Genomic DNA, 19,518 nt, shown 5'->3' on the forward strand with positions numbered 1-19,518 from the left:
ATATATTTCTACACTGTCATAAACATAATTGGCATCGTTGTGGACCTAGAAAAGGATAATACCACCGGCTTTGTCAAATGATAGACAAGGATAGCAAAACCAAAGTTGATCAAATACTGTCATTATAACATGGACCTCACTATAGAAGGGGCTAGGGTCCAGGTAGAGTTTTATGTTTTTTTGTTTCAAGGTGAAAGGATAGGTTGGGGGATTAGGATTTTGCTTTGAAATTCAAAGTATTGAATGTGAAAGGTTAGGGTTAGGTTTATTTCAAGTTATATTTAATAATGTTTCATAAGGCTAGGTTAGTTTTTGCTTTAAAATTGCAATATGCTAGGAAGAGCTAGGAAACAGGTAGAATTATGGTTTTGATATTCCAAAGGTGAAAAGATAGGTTAGGGGTTAGGATTTTGCTTTGAAATTGCAATATGCTAAAAGGGATTACGGGTTTTTACAAAGATTTATGTTTATTAATGTTTTAAATATAAAAGGAAGTTAGGGGGTTAGGTTTTTGCTTTGAAATGACAATATGCTGACTTAGTTATAGTGCTTTTCAACATTAGTAAAATAAACAACCATTATATTCTATTATTGGAAAGTACCTTTTTTTTATTGAATGAAATGATGATAATATATTGATTATTATATGGAATTTAATGATAAATCATCATTGGAAATAATATCCTCATCAAAATGGAATGATGCTTCAGTTACTGTGCTTGGTAACCAGCCCATATTGATGTAATTTTCTCTTGTAACGTATGAACATTGGGGGCAGAATACACACATTGCCCCCCCCCCCTGAGTGATTATTGAGGGCGGGGCAGAAAGTGCCTTGCCCCCCTAAAGTCGGTACCACTATTGCTAGTACCGTACCGTACGCCAGAGGGCGGCTTCACCCCTAAAAATCCCAAAAACCTCCCAATTTTGGGACTTTTCAATTTTATTTCGAAAACCTTGGATTACCGTAGGTATCCAAAAATATTTAATTTTTTACAAAATCAAAGACAATAAAATTTCTAATAAATTGAGTGGTCGCGCAGTGCTCCACAATTTCTGATTTTGGAGCTACAGATTTTCAAAAAAGGGTATTTTTTTGAAAATTCTGCGAACTCACTACACTTCCACTCTATACAATTCATTAAATAGAGTATTATAAAGTGACGATGGAAAATTACATATAATTATGTCAAAATACTAGCCTATTTTAATTTCTGAACAAGATTTCTCAGAGATTTTGAAATTTAGTGTAGGGGGATGGGTATTACTAGCGAAAATAGAAAACCATTTCCCACAGTCAAAATACAAATTTCTCATTGTAATAACCTTCAAGTCATTCCTAACCGATCAAACCAATATTTTAATTAAACATTCATCTTGCAGTCGTGTGGGGACCTACATAATATGAAGTCTCATATAAGACATATGTCATTAGACATTATTAAGTCTAATGTATCACCCACCCCCAAAATATTTATGAATTGGGACTTTGGGCACTCCTGACAAAGTACTTTTCTAAGCTTTATTAAACCAGTTTCCTTTCTTTTTGAAGGTGAAGTCTGAGCCAGGGGATTCGAATGAATGGCCAGAAGACATGGCAGACATAAAATATGAGATGAACATAGAACACAGCGTGCCCTGGCTTGGAAAGCAGGAGCCTCTTGATGAACAACAGGTATTTTATATGCATCCAAGTATTAGATGAAATTGAGCAACTTCAACATAAATAAACATTCATCTCTTGTAATACTATTATTGTAATTGAATCGGTCTGAAGAGAAAGGGAACATGTCAAAAATCATAATTTTTCAGGGGAGAGAAAAAACTGAATACAGATAAAAGTATTGATAATTTCAAGATTGTTTTTTGTCATCAGGGTGCAAACTCTTTTAAGACAACAATTTTAATCCAGTATAAGCACTTATATAAGATTCACCCCTTAAAATTGACTCCAATCATAAAATCACAAATTGATTATTTCAATTATCAATACATTGTTTCCTACACATTAATTCCAAAACATAAACAGATCTTTACATCACACTTCAAAATTTCTTGATCATTGTACATCTCATTCCATGGCCACATCCACATCCTAATTCATTGTGAAAAAATCCTTCAGTTTTTTCAATGTATAATCATTACACTTTTTTACTTGTTTTTTAATTCCAGATGAACATTCAGAGGGAAAATTAGGTATAATTATGTCAAAATACTAGCCTATTTTAATTTCTGAACAAGATTTCTCAGAGATTTTGAAATTTAGTGTAGGGGGATGGGTATTACTAGCGAAAATAGAAAACCATTTCCCACAGTCAAAATACAAATTTCTCATTGTAATAACCTTCAAGTCATTCCTAACCGATCAAACCAATATTTTAATTAAACATTCATCTTGCAGTCGTGTGGGGACCTACATAATATGAAGTCTCATATAAGACATATGTCATTAGACATTATTAAGTCTAATGTATCACCCACCCCCAAAATATTTATGAATTGGGACTTTGGGCACTCCTGACAAAGTACTTTTCTAAGCTTTATTAAACCAGTTTCCTTTCTTTTTGAAGGTGAAGTCTGAGCCAGGGGATTCGAATGAATGGCCAGAAGACATGGCAGACATAAAATATGAGATGAACATAGAACACAGCGTGCCCTGGCTTGGAAAGCAGGAGCCTCTTGATGAACAACAGGTATTTTATATGCATCCAAGTATTAGATGAAATTGAGCAACTTCAACATAAATAAACATTCATCTCTTGTAATACTATTATTGTAATTGAATCGGTCTGAAGAGAAAGGGAACATGTCAAAAATCATAATTTTTCAGGGGAGAGAAAAAACTGAATACAGATAAAAGTATTGATAATTTCAAGATTGTTTTTTGTCATCAGGGTGCAAACTCTTTTAAGACAACAATTTTAATCCAGTATAAGCACTTATATAAGATTCACCCCTTAAAATTGACTCCAATCATAAAATCACAAATTGATTATTTCAATTATCAAAACATTGTTTCCTACACATTAATTCCAAAACATAAACAGATCTTTACATCACACTTCAAAATTTCTTGATCATTGTACATCTCATTCCATGGCCACATCCACATCCTAATTCATTGTGAAAAAATCCTTCAGTTTTTTTAATGTACAATCATTGCACTTTTTTACTTGTTTTTTTAATTCCAGATGAACATTCAGAGGGAAAATTAGGTATAAAAAGTTACTGTTTTATAAATTAAGTTGAGACTTGGCCTACATCCGAAGAAATTAGTTAGGCTACAACATTGCCAAATTGTGTGATAGTTGCAGTTTTACACAATTTTGTAATGCTGAACCTAATTTCCTCGGATTTATAATTTAACCACAGAACTGTATTTATAGAATATCCCCTGTATTCCAGTAGTGCTGAAAAAGTTTAAGGTTAGAAGGATTAAAAAAAAAACTTTTTTGAAGAAATTGGAAACAACGTGAAAATACTCTCCAATGTTTCTTTCCATGACGAAGTGCTTGTTAATTATCACTTTTGAATACTTAAATTACGTCAGAGCAGTCTGATTTTTATAAATAAATGCTATTAGCTTCTACTCAAGCGCTCCACAAACGTGAGAAGAGCTAATAGCTTTTATTTATAAAAATCAGACTGCTATGTCGTAATTTAAGTATTTAAAAGAAGCGAGAAAATATGTTTTCAAATATTATTTTTTGAATATTACTTATCACAGAAATATGGAGTGTCGAAATAAGTATGAATGAATGAATGAATTTATTTGCCAAAAACAAAATACAAAAAATCTGGTGTGGCGCACTCACACAACTTTCCTTGCCGTTATGAAAATTGATCACCTGACGCTAGTGTGCACGCGCATTTCAAGTCTACTTATAAACAAATATCTGAACCAGCTGGTGACAGGACAATAACGCTGGAGACATACGAGGTCTGCTATCTCTTCTTAGTAAATCATTAATAAATAATAATAATATCGTATGACCTGGCTGGCTCAGGTCTGGTGTCAGAGTTTTCAGGTCGCAACTGATCAATTTCAGGGCCTCTGACATGACCTAACGACTGCTTTTTAGGCAGCCGGGACCGACGGCTTAACGTGTCCATCCGAAACACGGGAGTGGCCCGAGATAAATCATTAAATTTAATCAACAGTTGCCGATAGTTTGCAATTGGATAATCACATTTTCTCGAATTTCGAGCTTATTTTCAATTTTAGGTGAAAATGTTACTGAACATTAATTGTAGAGATTTTCATGCTCAACCTATTCCACTTGATTTTTTTTGTTTTAATTTTATCTGAAGCCTGATAATTGAGAATCTAAAATCGCACTTTGCATAGATGGGGCGGAACTCCTGAAATTTTTACAGATATGGGACTTGTGGCAGTTGATAGAGCTTATCAATGACTATTTTAGGTATTAATTTGATCAAAATCGTTGGAGCCGTTTTCGAGAAAATCGCGAAAAACTCTGTTTTTGACAACATTTTTGCCATTTTAGCCGCCATCTTTAATTGCATTTGATCGAAATTGTTCGTGTCGGATCCTTATATTGCAAGGACCTTTAGTTCCAAATTTCAAGTCATTCCGTCAATTGGGACATGAGATATCGCGTACACAGACGCACATACACACACACACACACCACACACACACACACACACACCACACACACACACACACCACACACACACACACACACACACACCACACACACACACACCACACACACACACACCACACACACACACACCACACACACACACACACACACACCACACACACACACACACACCACACACACACACACACACACACACACACACACACACACACACACACACACACACAACACACACACACACACACACACACCACACACACACACACACACACACACACACACACACACCACACACACACACACACACACACACCACACACACACACACACACACACCACACACACACACACCACACACACACACACACACACACACACACCACACACACACACACAACACACACACACACACACACCACACACACACACACACACCACACACACACACACACACACACACCACACACACACACACCACACACACACACACCACACACACACACACACACACCACACACACACACACACAACACACACACACACACACACACACACACACACACACACACACACCACACACACACACACACACCACACACACACACACACACAACACACACACACACATACAGACCAATACCCAAAAACCACTTTTTTGGACTCAGGGGACCTTGAAACGTATAGAAATTTAGAAATTGGGGTACCTTAATTTTTTCGGAAAGCAATACTTTCCTTACCTATGGTAATAGGTAAGTAAAAAGCTTTACAAAAAATAAATATATGCTACTGCACTTAACTAAAATACATACATAAAAATTAGGGAACTATTGTAAGTAAGAATTTGATATTAAAATAACGGGGAGAATGTCTATTGATATGTCTTTCTATTGGTGTCTGGATCATTTTTGTCTGATCTAAAGTTATTTTTTATTTAATGATATATGTTCGTCAATTTTGAGACATTTCGATAATTTCTTGTGCATTGGAAGCAAGTGAACAGTTCAATTCAATTTATTTATTCAAAAAATACATGATCAATTATTGCAAAATGAAAAATTAAGGAATTATATTTCCCCACTAGGACTATTGATCAGTAGGCATGTGGGAAACACCTTATTCGTGTCAGTTGTGGGTATATCATCTATTATTACTATAATCTATATTTTTAGGTGTCATCCATTCCTGTAAACGTGGAGAAAACAATCCCAAATGAAGTCATAGACGTTGAAAACGGAGACATGGAGAAAGTGCGACCTTCGAACAAAGGTTGGTTGATTTATGGCCAAGATTCTGCTGTAAATTTGGATTACACAAGCAAGTTCAGTATAATATAGCAAGTAATAACTGTCTCTTTCTCTTTCATATCTTTCACTCTCTCTCCATTCGAATTAATGAAATTAACGTTATGGTAGAGAGTTAGTGGGAAGGATACTTCGAATATTCTTTCCGAAGAATGGACATTGGTATGTCCAAAGCTCCGCCAATTTATGTAGATGCATAACAATATTATCTATTTTATCTATTGTTATTACAAATAGCTTTTTTCATATCATATACAGCTCAATAATTATTTTCTTAATTAATATTTTGTAAATTCATCTATAATTTTGCTGTATTGTAAGCTATTGTATATAAGTGTATAAGCCAGTATATATTGTAATCTACATAAATAAAGTACTCAAACAATCAATCAATCTCCCGGTCGTGTATGTGTTAATGGGAAGGATATTATTTTATATCCTTTTCAGAGAATTATTTGTTGAAGCACCGCCGATTTATGAAGTTACATCAACATATTATATTATCGTTATTCAAATTGCATTCAATCTTCATTATTATTAACTATTTTACTATACTTTGTAAAATTCGTTGAATAATTAGCAATACTGTCATTTAATGTAGGTAAATTAATTTATAAGCTAGTATATATTGTGACTTACATAAATAAAGAACTCCAATGTAATCTAATCTCTTTCTTTCAATTTCGACAAAATAATATAAATTATTTTACTTTGTTCTAATCTTTCAATCAATTTTTCTATTGAGAATTTTTTTTAGATCTTAGGCAAAGATTTTCAAAGTTTATACAATATCTCTTTCAATTCTCAGCATGGAATTATGAAACACTCATCTTATACCCCAGAGGGTTAAAAAAAGTAAATTCATATGGCTTTTGTTGGTGGGAAGTCCCTTGCGAGAAGGTATAAATACCTCGCCTGAATTTATCATTTAAACCGTCAATGGGCCTTATGACTGTCATACTTCAGCCGGGATCAACAGTTTAATGTACCCACCCGATAACCCGAGACTGACGTGGTTGGAAACTTTTGCTGATGAGTGGGTTTGAACCCGGGAACTCAGAGCTGCTACGCAAACACTCTTTCACGGATCACTCCTAGAGGGTTGATAATATCATAATTGATTATAATTATAATTGACCGAGCGAGGTGAGGTCTAAGATTCAAGTCGACGGTTTGGCATTTCTTTTAATGTTCAAATGTTTATATGTTGTTGCGCATTTACGGCGAAACGCGGTAATAGATTTTCATGAAATTTGACAGGTATGTTCCTTTTTTAATTGCGCGTCGACACGACGTATATACAAGGTTTTTGGAAATTTTGCATTTCAAGGATGATATAAAAGGAAAAAGGAGCCTCCTTCATACGCCAATATTAGAGTAAAAATCAGACTATAGAATTATTCATCATAAATCAGCTGACAAGTGATTACACAGATGTGTGGAGAAGCCAGTCTATTGCTGTATTTCCATAAGGTCTATAGTTTCAATCAGGTACTTGTGGATGAGAATACTGCGTGAGGTCTACTGTTCACAGAACTACTAGTTTTAATTGACTGTTGTGTAGAACTGGCACTGGTTATACCTGCTCGTCTTTGATAAATAAGAAGAATAAGGATTTTCTTAATCTTGATGGTGATAAAAGTACCTAGTTAGTTTAATAAATGCTATTCTATACTATTAAACGAGCAATTTCTGTTTATATGTTGGATGTTTAGATGTTTGTATTTCACCGGATCTAGAAAATGGCTAGGTTTATGATATAATAGTAGGTTTATGATATAAAAATTCGATTGCACTAGGTCTCATCCCTGGGAAAACTCGCTGAAGGACATTAAAAGGATAAAATTATTGATCATCCTTGGAAAAACAGATTATAATAATTATTTCGTCGTCTGTTGATGATGGAAGTGAGTGAGCGAGTTCATGTATGTGGGACTGTGTCAAAATTATGACTCAGCTGTTGAACTTTTGTAATCATTCAATCAGGTACTTAGTGCCGGTTGCAAAAAAGCCGGGCTATTTTCAATCCTGATTAATTCCAATAGATCCATCTTTAAGAAATGGTCTTCTCTGATTTGGTTTACGTGAAATTAATCAGGATTAAAATTTAACCGGCTTTTGTACAGCCGGGCCTTTGTTCCTCTGGGATTTAATATCAATTTACTGTGATTAGATAGAACATTTTTCTGTATGAACTATGTATGTTATTATAATTCCTTCTTTCGTAATAATTTTTTTATGCTTTTGTACTCCAGAGCGAAGCTCGGTCCCCGATATTAATAATTACTCGATGCGATTTTTCACTTCGTACATCCTGTTATTTGTGAAATGTGCTCTCTTTCATATTTCCAGTGTCAAGTGTGACTGTTCTGTTTCAGAGACAATAATTCTACCCACACCATATGTAAAACTGTATCGCATCGATGTGCTGGATAGAATTGCCAGAACCTTCCACCAAAAGCAGAGCTCAAATAATGATTATGTAAGTGTTTTTAAATAATTTCAAGCTATTAGTTATACAGTCGAACCTCTCTATAACGAAGTCGATTATCCCGAAAAATTCGCTGCAGAGAGGTATTCGTTATTGAGAGGTTGACCTGTCAAGAAAACTGCCAAAATCTTATGGATCTTGTAATATCGTATCACGGCGTAAATAAATGAATATGGTACATAAAACATATAGGTAGGGTACCTATTAGGCCAATATTAATATGGAAATTTTAAAATGAATGCTGTTTAAAATAAAAAAAACATGTTTTTTTTGAATATTTGAAGAATGTAATAAGTAAGTAAACTAACCAATTTATTTCCAGAAAGCTTGATTTGTACTATTCTTAGAGTTTAATCAAAGTCATATCCAGTAGCAATATTTTTTTCCTCCACCTACTATCTAAAGTACTTACTCCCTAGAACATAATACTAAAGTGTCACTTTTTTGCTCTCGGGACGAAAAAACGGAAAAACTCCCTTGGGAGGAAAAGTAACTCCATTTAAACAACATGGAAAGCATCTCTATTTTAAAAACTTACATTGGAAATAGGTTAGAAGGTTTAAGCTCAGATGACGAAGAATAATGGAGTACCTTAGTCATTGAGCCAACTAAATTAAATATCTCAACCAGATATTTGATTAACATATGAAATATATGTTTGTATGCTAAAATTACCTATTTACATACTTCATATTAGTATACTATAACAATTTAGAAATATTTTTTTAATATTCCATGTTATTCAAAATACCAGCCAACAAATATTTCCCATCAACTATTCAAATTTGGAACGCAAACATGTAGTTATGAGCCGGCCATTGTTGTTACAACTTTTGCCGACAGATAGCGTATAGCGCTGTCGGTGGTGAATTGTGAGTACTTCCATCTGTTTACATTTTAGGTTATGTTATAACACATTGTTACTGGACTGGTCACGTAAGTTTTAAAATATTATTTTATTTGCAGTTTTTATAAAAATGTAGGTGGAGGAAAAATGTTGTGTATATCACGACTGAAAAATGCTTTTCTCCATCAGGGAAATTGTTGCCCTCGGCTTCGCCTCGGGCATCAATCTTTCCCTTCAGGGAGAAAAAGTGGCATTTTTCACTCTAGATAAACAAATAACTATCAAGTTCATTCACCAAAGTTATTTTACTACTTTTTACATTACTATTAGATCGAACGAAAAATACGGTAATTTTGTCAATAACTTCACTATAAATACTATAATATCTCAACTTTCCTATTTTTAAATGTTTTATTTGAAAAAGTGAGTAATTTTCGGTTGAATTTTGCATTTGAATAAAACATCATGTTCAATAAACGACTTACATCTATTCAAACAGTCGAACAAGTTGGCTGGTACACTATTTTTCAATTTTAATCCTTGCCTGATAACTTTGAAAGCTTCTAGAACTTCTTGATCCGACGGATTCTTCTCCTCAGTTTCGTCACAGCATCATCATTATCATCATAGTCAGTTCAAAGAATTGAAATGTGTGACAAAAGCAAGAATGGGAAAGTCCAGTCATTCACCTGCCTGGTCTACAAATGACAAGTTCTTGGAATTCAATTTCCAGTAAATTGCATTCTATTTCCGACATGTGTTTCAACCTCTGTTGACTGTCAAGCACCCTATTTTTTCCTACCTGAATTGCCATTATTTTTAGTCTATTGACCTTTCTGCTGAAACTAAACAATTCCTTGAAAATGACAGTCTGCTTCCTAATACACACTACATTTTGTATGTTGAAGTCAAGAGAAAACTTTGTTGTTGAGAAATCCAAAATTCGTTAGAGATGAATGAGCAGCCAATACTCTAAAATGTCATGGGACCAGGTAAAAATTCGTTGTGTAGAGGATTTCGTCAAGTGGAGGTTCGTTATAGAGAGGTTCGACTGTATTTGAATAATAATTCTCCATTTTTTTACTAAGGATGAATAAATAGGTTATAGGTTGTTGTTATCTGACAGGATTAGTTTAGAACTTATTTATGGAGAAATTTGTTCAATTTGATCCAAGGGACTGAACATCGAATCCCCAAAATAGGCCTAATCAGACATTTTGTTAGAGTCAACTTATTAATCTCCCACATACTTTTTTCAATCTTAATGTTGTTTTTGTTTTTAATGTGGATTTTGTGAATTTTTGTTAAGAATTGGGTTTTAATAATAATTTGGGACTCTTATCAAATGTATAGTCAGAGAGGGGAGAGTGCATGTAGAAGTTTTGTAGTGAAAAAAATCGAGAGGAGTTTTATGTGGTGAAAGTGGAAGGTTCATGTTACATATCGCGGTTTCTACTGGAATACACCTGCGAAATTCCAATATCATCCTTTCATTGACTCTTGAGGCAAAACTGGGTTTCCAATATTCAATATTAATAGTGTGAAATGCAATAAGTGATTTGTCATGTGTGCTATTACATCAGTAGCTATGTAGTAGTTCAATTAATGATACCGTACTTTTAATTTTTACTTTCAGATGTCATCATCAGATTGTAGTGGTAATGATTCTTATGAAGTAACTGAACGAATCAGTGAAGGGGAGACTGAAAATTATGAAATGGAAGAAGAGGAAGAAGAAGAAGAAGAAGAAGAAGAAGAAGAAGAAGAATACAACGCTAACAACGACGAAAAAGCAGAACAAGACACAAATGAAGGAGAGGTCAAATTAAGAGAAAAAATAGTAGATGGAGATGGAGACAAAGAAGAAATTCTATCACACAAAACTACTGTTGAAAAACCACATCAGTGTACAGTTTGTACAAAAAGGTTCACTCTGTCTAGTAGTTTGGCTGTTCATATGCGCACTCACACTAAAGAGAAGCCTTTCCAGTGTACAGTCTGTACAAAAAGGTTCACTGTGTCTAGTAGTTTGGCTGTTCATATGCGCACTCACACTAAAGAGAAGCCTTTCCAGTGTACAGTCTGTACAAAAAGGTTCACTGTGTCTAGTAGTTTGGCTGTTCATATGCGCACTCACACTAAAGAGAAGCCCTTCCAGTGTACAGTCTGTACAAAAAGGTTCACTGTGTCTAGTAGTTTGGCTGTTCATATGCGCACTCACACTAAAGAGAAGCCTTTCCAGTGTACAGTCTGTACAAAAAGGTTCACTGTGTCTAGTAGTTTGGCTGTTCATATGCGCACTCACACTAAAGAGAAGCCTTTCCAGTGTACAGTCTGTACAAAAAGGTTCACTGTGTCTAGTAGTTTGGCTGTTCATATGCGCACTCACACTAAAGAGAAGCCTTTCCAGTGTACAGTCTGTACAAAAAGGTTCACTGTGTCTAGTAGTTTGGCTGTTCATATGCGCACTCACACTAAAGAGAAGCCTTTCCAGTGTACAGTCTGTACAAAAAGGTTCACTGTGTCTAGTAGTTTGGCTGTTCATATGCGCACTCACACCAAAGAGAAGCCCTTCCAGTGTACAGTCTGTACAAAAAGGTTCACTGTGTCTAGTAGTTTGGCTGTTCATATGCGCACTCACACTAAAGAGAAGCCTTTCCAGTGTACAGTCTGTACAAAAAGGTTCACTCAGTCTGGTAGTTTGACTGCTCATATGCGCATTCACACCAAAGAGAAGCCCTTCCAGTGTACAGTCTGTACCAAACGGTTCACTGTGTCTAGTAGTTTGGCTGTTCATATGCGCACTCACACTAAAGAGAAGCCTTTCCAGTGTACAGTCTGTACAAAAAGGTTCACTGTGTCTAGTAATTTGGCTGTTCATATGCGCACTCACACTAAAGAGAAGCCTTTCCAGTGTACAGTCTGTACAAAAAGGTTCACTGGTACACTATTTTTCAATTTTAATCCTTGCCTGATAACTTTGAAAGCTTCTAGAACTTCTTGATCCGACGGATTCTTCTCCTCAGTTTCGTCACAGCATCATCATTATCATCATAGTCAGTTCAAAGAATTGAAATGTGTGACAAAAGCAAGAATGGGAAAGTCCAGTCATTCACCTGCCTGGTCTACAAATGACAAGTTCTTGGAATTCAATTTCCAGTAAATTGCATTCTATTTCCGACATGTGTTTCAACCTCTGTTGACTGTCAAGCACCCTATTTTTTCCTACCTGAATTGCCATTATTTTTAGTCTATTGACCTTTCTGCTGAAACTAAACAATTCCTTAAAATGACAGTCTGCTTCCTAAAGCTGCGTACACATATTCACGCTTCCAACCAGCTCCGAGCATGCTCCTCCCTCGTACCGCCCTCGTACCACCATCGAACCACAGTCGCACCGCCCACGCACCCATCATGAACGTTATGGAAGATGTTAGATCTTCTCGCGTTCCCCGGTCGAACCACTGTTGCTCCCCGGTCGATCATCAATCGCTCTGCTGGAGTGACGTTCGGTTGCGGAGCAGAGCGAAAGTCTGTACGCACCTTTATACACACTACATTTTGTATGTTGAAGTCAAGAGAAAACTTTGTTGTTGAGAAATCCAAAATTCGTTAAATAGAGATGAATGAGCAGCCAATACTCTGAAATTTCATGGGACCAGGTAAAAATTTGTTGTGTAGAGGATTTCGTCAAGTGGAGGTTCGTTATAGAGAGGTTCGACTGTATTTGAATAATAATTCTCCATTTTTTTACTAAGGATGAATAAATAGGTTATAGGTTGTTGTTATCTGACAGGATTAGTTTAGAACTTATTTATGGAGAAATTTGTTCAATTTGATCCAAGGGACTGAAAATCGAATCCCCAAAATAGGCCTAATCAGACATTTTGTTAGAGTCAACTTATTAATCTCCCACATACTTTTTTCAATCTTAATGTTGTTTTTGTTTTTAATGTGGATTTTGTGAATTTTTGTTAAGAATTGGGATTTAATAATATTTTGGGACTCTTATCAAATGTATAGTCAGAGAGGGGAGAGTGCATGTAGAAGTTTTGTAGTGATAAAAAATCGAGTGGAGTTTTATGTGGTGAAAGTGGAAGGTTCATGTTACATATCGCGGCTTCTACTGGAATACACCTGCGAAATTCCAATATCATCCTTTCATTGACTCTTGAGGCAAAACTGGGTTTCCAATATTCGATATTAATAGTGTGAGATGCAATAAGTGATTTGTCATGTGTGCTATTACATCAGTAGCTATGTAGTAGTTCAATTAATGATACCGTACTTTTAATTTTTACTTTCAGATGTCATCATCAGATTGTAGTGGTAATGATTCTTATGAAGTAACTGAACGAATCAGTGAAGGGGAGACTGAAAATTATGAAATGGAAGAAGAGGAAGAAGAAGAAGAAGAAGAAGAAGAAGAGAAGAAGAAGAAGAAGAAGAGAAGAAGAAGAAGAAGAAGAAGAAGAATACGATGCTAACAACGACGAAAAAGCAGAAGAACAAGACAAAAATGAAGGAGAGGTCAAATTAAGAGAAAAAATAGTAGATGGAGATGAAGACAAAGAAGAAATTCTATCACACAAAACTACTGTTGAAAAACCACATCAGTGTACAGTTTGTACAAAAAGGTTTACTCAGTCTAGTAATTTGACTGTTCATATGCGCATTCACACCAAAGAGAAGCCCTTCCAGTGTACAGTCTGTACCAAACGGTTCACTGTGTCTAGTAGTTTGACTGTTCATATGCGCACTCACACGAAAGAGAAGCCTTTCCAGTGTACAGTCTGTACCAAAAGGTTTACTCAGTCTAGTAGTTTGACTGTTCATATGCGCACTCACACAAAGAGAAGCCCTTCCAGTGTACAGTCTGTACAAAAAGGTTCACTGTGTCTAGTAATTTGGCTGTTCATATGCGCACTCACACTAAAGAGAAGCCCTTCCAGTGTACAGTCTGTACAAAAAGGTTCACTGCGTCTGGTAGTTTGACTGATCATATGCGCCGCACTCACACCAAAGAGAAGCCCTTCCAGTGTACAGTCTGTACAAAAAGGTTCACTCAGTCTAGTAATTTGACTGCTCATATGCGCACTCACACAAAGAGAAGCCCTTCCAGTGTACAGTCTGTACAAAAAGGTTCACTCAGTCTGGTAGTTTGACTACTCATATGCGCACTCACACCATACTGTGAGCCTTTTCAAATTGTAAAGATACATCTTTTAAACCATTCTTAACATGCTCTGATACTTTATTTCTATGTGGTTTTCTGTTCCACTTATTAAGAATAACTAGTAAACTTCCTCCTACAAGGAAAATGTGCTTGCACGCACATCTTCCTTTTTAGATTTGTTTATCTTACTATGTGTCAATCTCTGTTTATTAAGTGATCTTTCAAGCAGGGATACCTATAATGGTGGTGGGGGGATTTGCGTCCGTGAAATCTTGGAGGGGCGGATCTTCAAAATGGTTGTCATCAGAAGATGAAGACAACAATCCTTTTCCTAGAAGATACGTTTTACTAATCTTGTTCTCAATTATCTGAAGGGATTAATAACATTTTTCAACAATAAGTTGGGAAATGAAAATGTAATTCAAATATTATTTTAAGATTTCTTGCCAATTGGATAATTCTCGACTTGTATATGTAAGCTTAAGAATATTTAGGTTAATTTGTATTACTATTATAATTTTCAATGAGAAGGAAATTTAGAATTATTGTATTCTCCAAATAGTGCATGAAGTAATTTGTTGGACTAAACTCCAGATCTGCTGATTCTTGAACAAAAATGTTGAGCTTCAAGTTTCCTAGCAGTATAATCACTATAATTTAATAACACGAATTAGACAAAGACTTAAATTAGACAAAGACTATATTCCACAATATAGCCATTTCGACTCTCAGAGAAACTTGCACTTCATGTCAATAAAGTTATACAACTCCACACCAGACAAATTGAAGTTACTAGCATTCACTCAATTTTAAAATAAAATATGTATTAGTTGATGAATGTTTGTGCACAGTAGATGATTTATTTTCTATAAACTGGGAACCATTTATCTTATGATATTGCATTTTTGGATTGAATTGAACATATAATGAGTAACTTGTGATCTATGTTTTACATGACTTGTTAATTTCATATTTGTATTTTCAAGACTGCCTAATGAATAATTATAGTGATTTGAAAAGGATGTATTTTGACGAAGCTATGTATTTTTTGTAGATATTGAATTACTAATAAATTTCTATTCTATTCTAGTATTAAATAATAATAATAATAGTGATTAACTTTTTATTTTCTAGTAGTGATTACTTCAAAAATGTTTTCAAGTTGTAAATTTTTCTTGTGTATAATAGTATATAAAGACAACAAGATCAATAAGTCAGGTCTATGTCACCAATCAAAATGTTAGTTAATAAATTTAATATATTGTAATTATTCAAAATGGACAATATTATGCATTTTACTTTTATCAAGAAATAATAGTTGCATGAATGATGAAGTCTATCAAATAGTACCTTTTAATTATGTATATTTGATCTTTTATTGTATTCCGTATTATAGTTTCTACTATTGCTTTCAAGAAAAATGTAAATTTGTTTGCAATATATTTTGTAAAGCACAGATATTTTAGGGCTGTTGTACACTGTGTAAATTTTATAATACATCTACAATTCTATTTATAGGGGTAGCTCTGTTGTAAAAATATAGTGGTAGATTCCATAATAGATAGCCATATTGAATCCAACGAAATGATGCTACAAATAAAACTCAAGATTGTTCAATAGATTTTTGTGTCAACTTTTTTATTTAATATTTCATTTATCAACTTCATTTATAGTCAGTTATTAGTTCAGTTCGTTAGTTTTATGATGTAATATTTAACATTTGCATTGGCAAACAATTCAATTGTATGAATATACCAATAAACATCCTCGTTGGATCAAGAATTTTTATACAAAATTGCAAGTTAATCAGTTCAGTAGTTCGTCAGATGCGTCATTCGTGTGGGTATTTCCTATACCGAACATGTATCATGTATAAGCCAATTCTTTCCTTTATCATATTAAACAGTTTGCATATATTTTAATCCCTCTTGCTATCAGCTTTTTGAGGAATATCTATATATATAAAAGCGAAATGGCACTCACTCGCATAACTAAAAATCTACCGGACCAAAAACGTTCAAATTTGGTAGGTATGTTCAGTTGGCCCTTTAGAGGCGCACTAAGAAATCTTTTGGCAAAATTTTAACTCTAAGGGTTCAAAGTTCGTCTTTTAGCATGTATATTCTTCTTCTCCCAATCTCTTAATTATAATTGAAATTTCCATATCATATGTTACTATAGAACTATAATCTAGATAGAGTACCTCTTCGAAACAGTTGTTAACTGGCAACTAAATTAATAATTTTGTCAGGTTGGCATTAAGTTGAGTTGACTTTGTTAGGTTGGCACCAAGTTGAAGATTTAAATGCATTTATCGCGGAAAAATTGATTGGGCACTGCTACTTCAATCCTGGGAATATTATATTACTAGCCGTCAGGCTCGCTTCGCTCGCCATATCCGTTTAGCCAGACGTTTAGTCTGGACCCCCGACTGGATCGTCCTAACATATGATAAAAATGCTCAAATGGAAAATGCAGGCGAGCGAAGCGAGCCTGCTGATCTCATTCTTGGACGATCCAGTCGGGGGTCCAGGGGGCGGAGCCCCCTTGCTAGACGGATATGGCGAGCGAAGCGAGCCTGACGGCTAGTTATAAATAAAACCTTTTAAAATATGAAATACTATAAAATATGATAATTAAAAAAAAAACGCAATTTTATTTCTATACGAAATAATCATGGGAAAGAAAATATGTTATAAACATGCGGAAAAGGTTTAATCTAGCAATTTAAAACTCGATATTCACGCGTTTTCAACGATTTTCCAACTTGGAACTAAGTGCCAATATTTGTATGTGATTATCCAGTGGAATAATATTTCCTGTATATTATGAAATTTCCCGTGCTTTCATAACGAAGGCTACGTTTTTTACACTTCAACATTAAAAATATATATGAGAGAAGAATCGTAATTTCCATGTGGTTTTACTTTCCTTGCCCTATCACCATAGGAAAGAAAAGTATTGCTTTCCGAAAAAAATTAAGGTACCCCAATTTCTAAATTTCTATAAGTTTCAAGGTCCCCTGAGTCCAAAAAAGTGGTTTTTGGGTATTGGTCTGTGTGTGTGTGTATATGAGTGTATGTGCGTCTGTGTGTGTGTGTGTGTGTGTGTGTGTGTGTGTGTGTGTGTGTGTGTGTGTGTGTGTGTGTGTGTGTGTGTGTGTGTGTGTGTGTGTGTGTGTGTGTGTGTGTGTGTGTGTGTGTGTGTGTGTGTGTGTGTGTGTGTGTGTGTGTGTGTGTGTGTGTGTGTGTGTGTGTGTGTGTGTGTGTGTGTGTGTGTGTGTGTGTGTGTGTGTGTGTGTGTGTGTGTGTGTGTGTGTGTGTGTGTGTGTGTGTGTGTGTGTGTGTGTGTGTGTGTGTGTGTGTGTGTGTGTGTGTGTGTGTGTGTGTGTGTGTGTGTGTGTGTGTGTGTGTGTGTGTGTGTGTGTGTGTGTGTGTGTGTGTGTGTGTGTGTGTGTGTGTGTGTGTGTGTGTGTGTGTGTGTGTGTGTGTGTGTGTGTGTGTGTGTGTGTGTGTGTGTGTGTGTGTGTGTGTGTGTGTGTGTGTGTGTGTGTGTGTGTGTGTGTGTGTGTGTGTGTGTGTGTGTGTGTGTGTGTGTGTGTGTGTGTGTGTGTGTGTGTGTGTGTGTGTGTGTGTGTGTGTGTGTGTGTGTGTGTGTGTGTGTGTGTGTGTGTGTGTGTGTGTTGTGTGTGTGTGTGTGTGTGTGTGTGTGTGTGTGTGTGTGTGTGTGTGTCATTGATAAGCTCTATCAACTGCCACAAGTCCCATATCTGTAAAAATTCCAGGAGCTCTGCCCCATCCATGCAAAGTTTGATTTTAGATTTCCAATTATCAGGCTTCAGATACAATTAAAATAAAAAAAATTGAGTGGAAAAGATTCAGCATAAAAATCTCTACAATTAATGTTCAGTAACATTTTCACCTAAAATTGAAAATAAGCTCGAAATTCGAGAAAATGTGATTATTCAATTGCAAACTGTTGATTCTATTAAATCATTCACTATGAAGAGATAGCAGACCTCATGTGTCTCCAGCGTTATAGTCCTGCAACCAGCTGGCTCAGATCTTAGAATAGTAGACTTGAGATGCGTGAACACTAGCGTCAGGTGATCAATTTTCATAACGGCAAGGAAAGTTGTGTGAGTGCGCCACACCAGATTTTTGCTCTTTCTCTCACACAATTATAGCTAACAGGCTCTCAGGATAATGTGAAATTTGGCAACACGGTGCTCCATAAGAGCAATGCTGCAATCTAAGGTTTACACAGACTATAATATATATATATATATATATATATATATATATATATATATATATATATATATATATATATATATATATATATATATATATATATATATATATATATATATATATATATATATATATATATATATATATATATATATATATATATATATATATATATATATATATATATATATATATATATATATATATATATATATATATATATATATATATATATATATATATATATATATATATATATATATATATATATATATATATATATATATATATATATATATATATATATATATATATATATATATATATATATATATATATATATATATATATATATATATATATATATATATATATATATATATATATATATATATATATATATATATATATATATATATATATATATATATATATATATATATATATATATATATATATATATATATATATATATATATATATATATATATATATATATATATATATATATATATATATATATATATATATATATATATATATATATATATATATATATATATATATATATATATATATATATATATATATATATATATATATATATATATATATATATATATATATATATATATATATATATATATATATATATATATATATATATATATATATATATATATATATATATATATATATATATATATATATATATATATATATATATATATATATATATATATATATATATATATATATATATATATATATATATATATATATATATATATATATATATATATATATATATATATATAT

The 19,518-nt window shown here is 33.9% G+C and overlaps 1 protein-coding gene across 4 annotated transcripts; it reads left to right on the forward strand.

Moving 5' to 3' along the window:
• The first annotated feature begins 727 nt into the window (after positions 1-727).
• LOC111048252 (gastrula zinc finger protein XlCGF57.1-like) lies at positions 728-16,067 on the forward strand. Of its 4 annotated transcripts, XM_039429125.1 has the most exons (7): positions 736-1,675; positions 2,571-2,693; positions 5,801-5,897; positions 8,311-8,414; positions 10,907-11,196; positions 11,281-12,204; positions 14,413-16,067. In XM_039429125.1, exons 1-7 carry the CDS (start codon positions 1,595-1,597, stop codon positions 14,465-14,467), a joined length of 1,674 nt encoding a protein of 557 aa, XP_039285059.1. In that variant the 5' UTR covers positions 736-1,594; the 3' UTR covers positions 14,468-16,067. The 4 variants fall into 4 exon arrangements, with proteins under 4 accessions (XP_039285061.1, XP_039285060.1, XP_039285059.1 ...); XM_039429124.1 differs by having other exon boundaries at positions 737-1,675; positions 10,907-12,204; XM_039429126.1 differs by lacking the exon at positions 2,571-2,693 and having other exon boundaries at positions 733-1,675; positions 10,907-12,204.
• Positions 16,068-19,518: the final 3,451 nt, after the last annotated feature.

Source organism: Nilaparvata lugens, chromosome 5, assembly GCF_014356525.2.
Source record: "Nilaparvata lugens isolate BPH chromosome 5, ASM1435652v1, whole genome shotgun sequence".
Classification (NCBI taxonomy): Eukaryota; Metazoa; Arthropoda; class Insecta; order Hemiptera; family Delphacidae; genus Nilaparvata; species Nilaparvata lugens.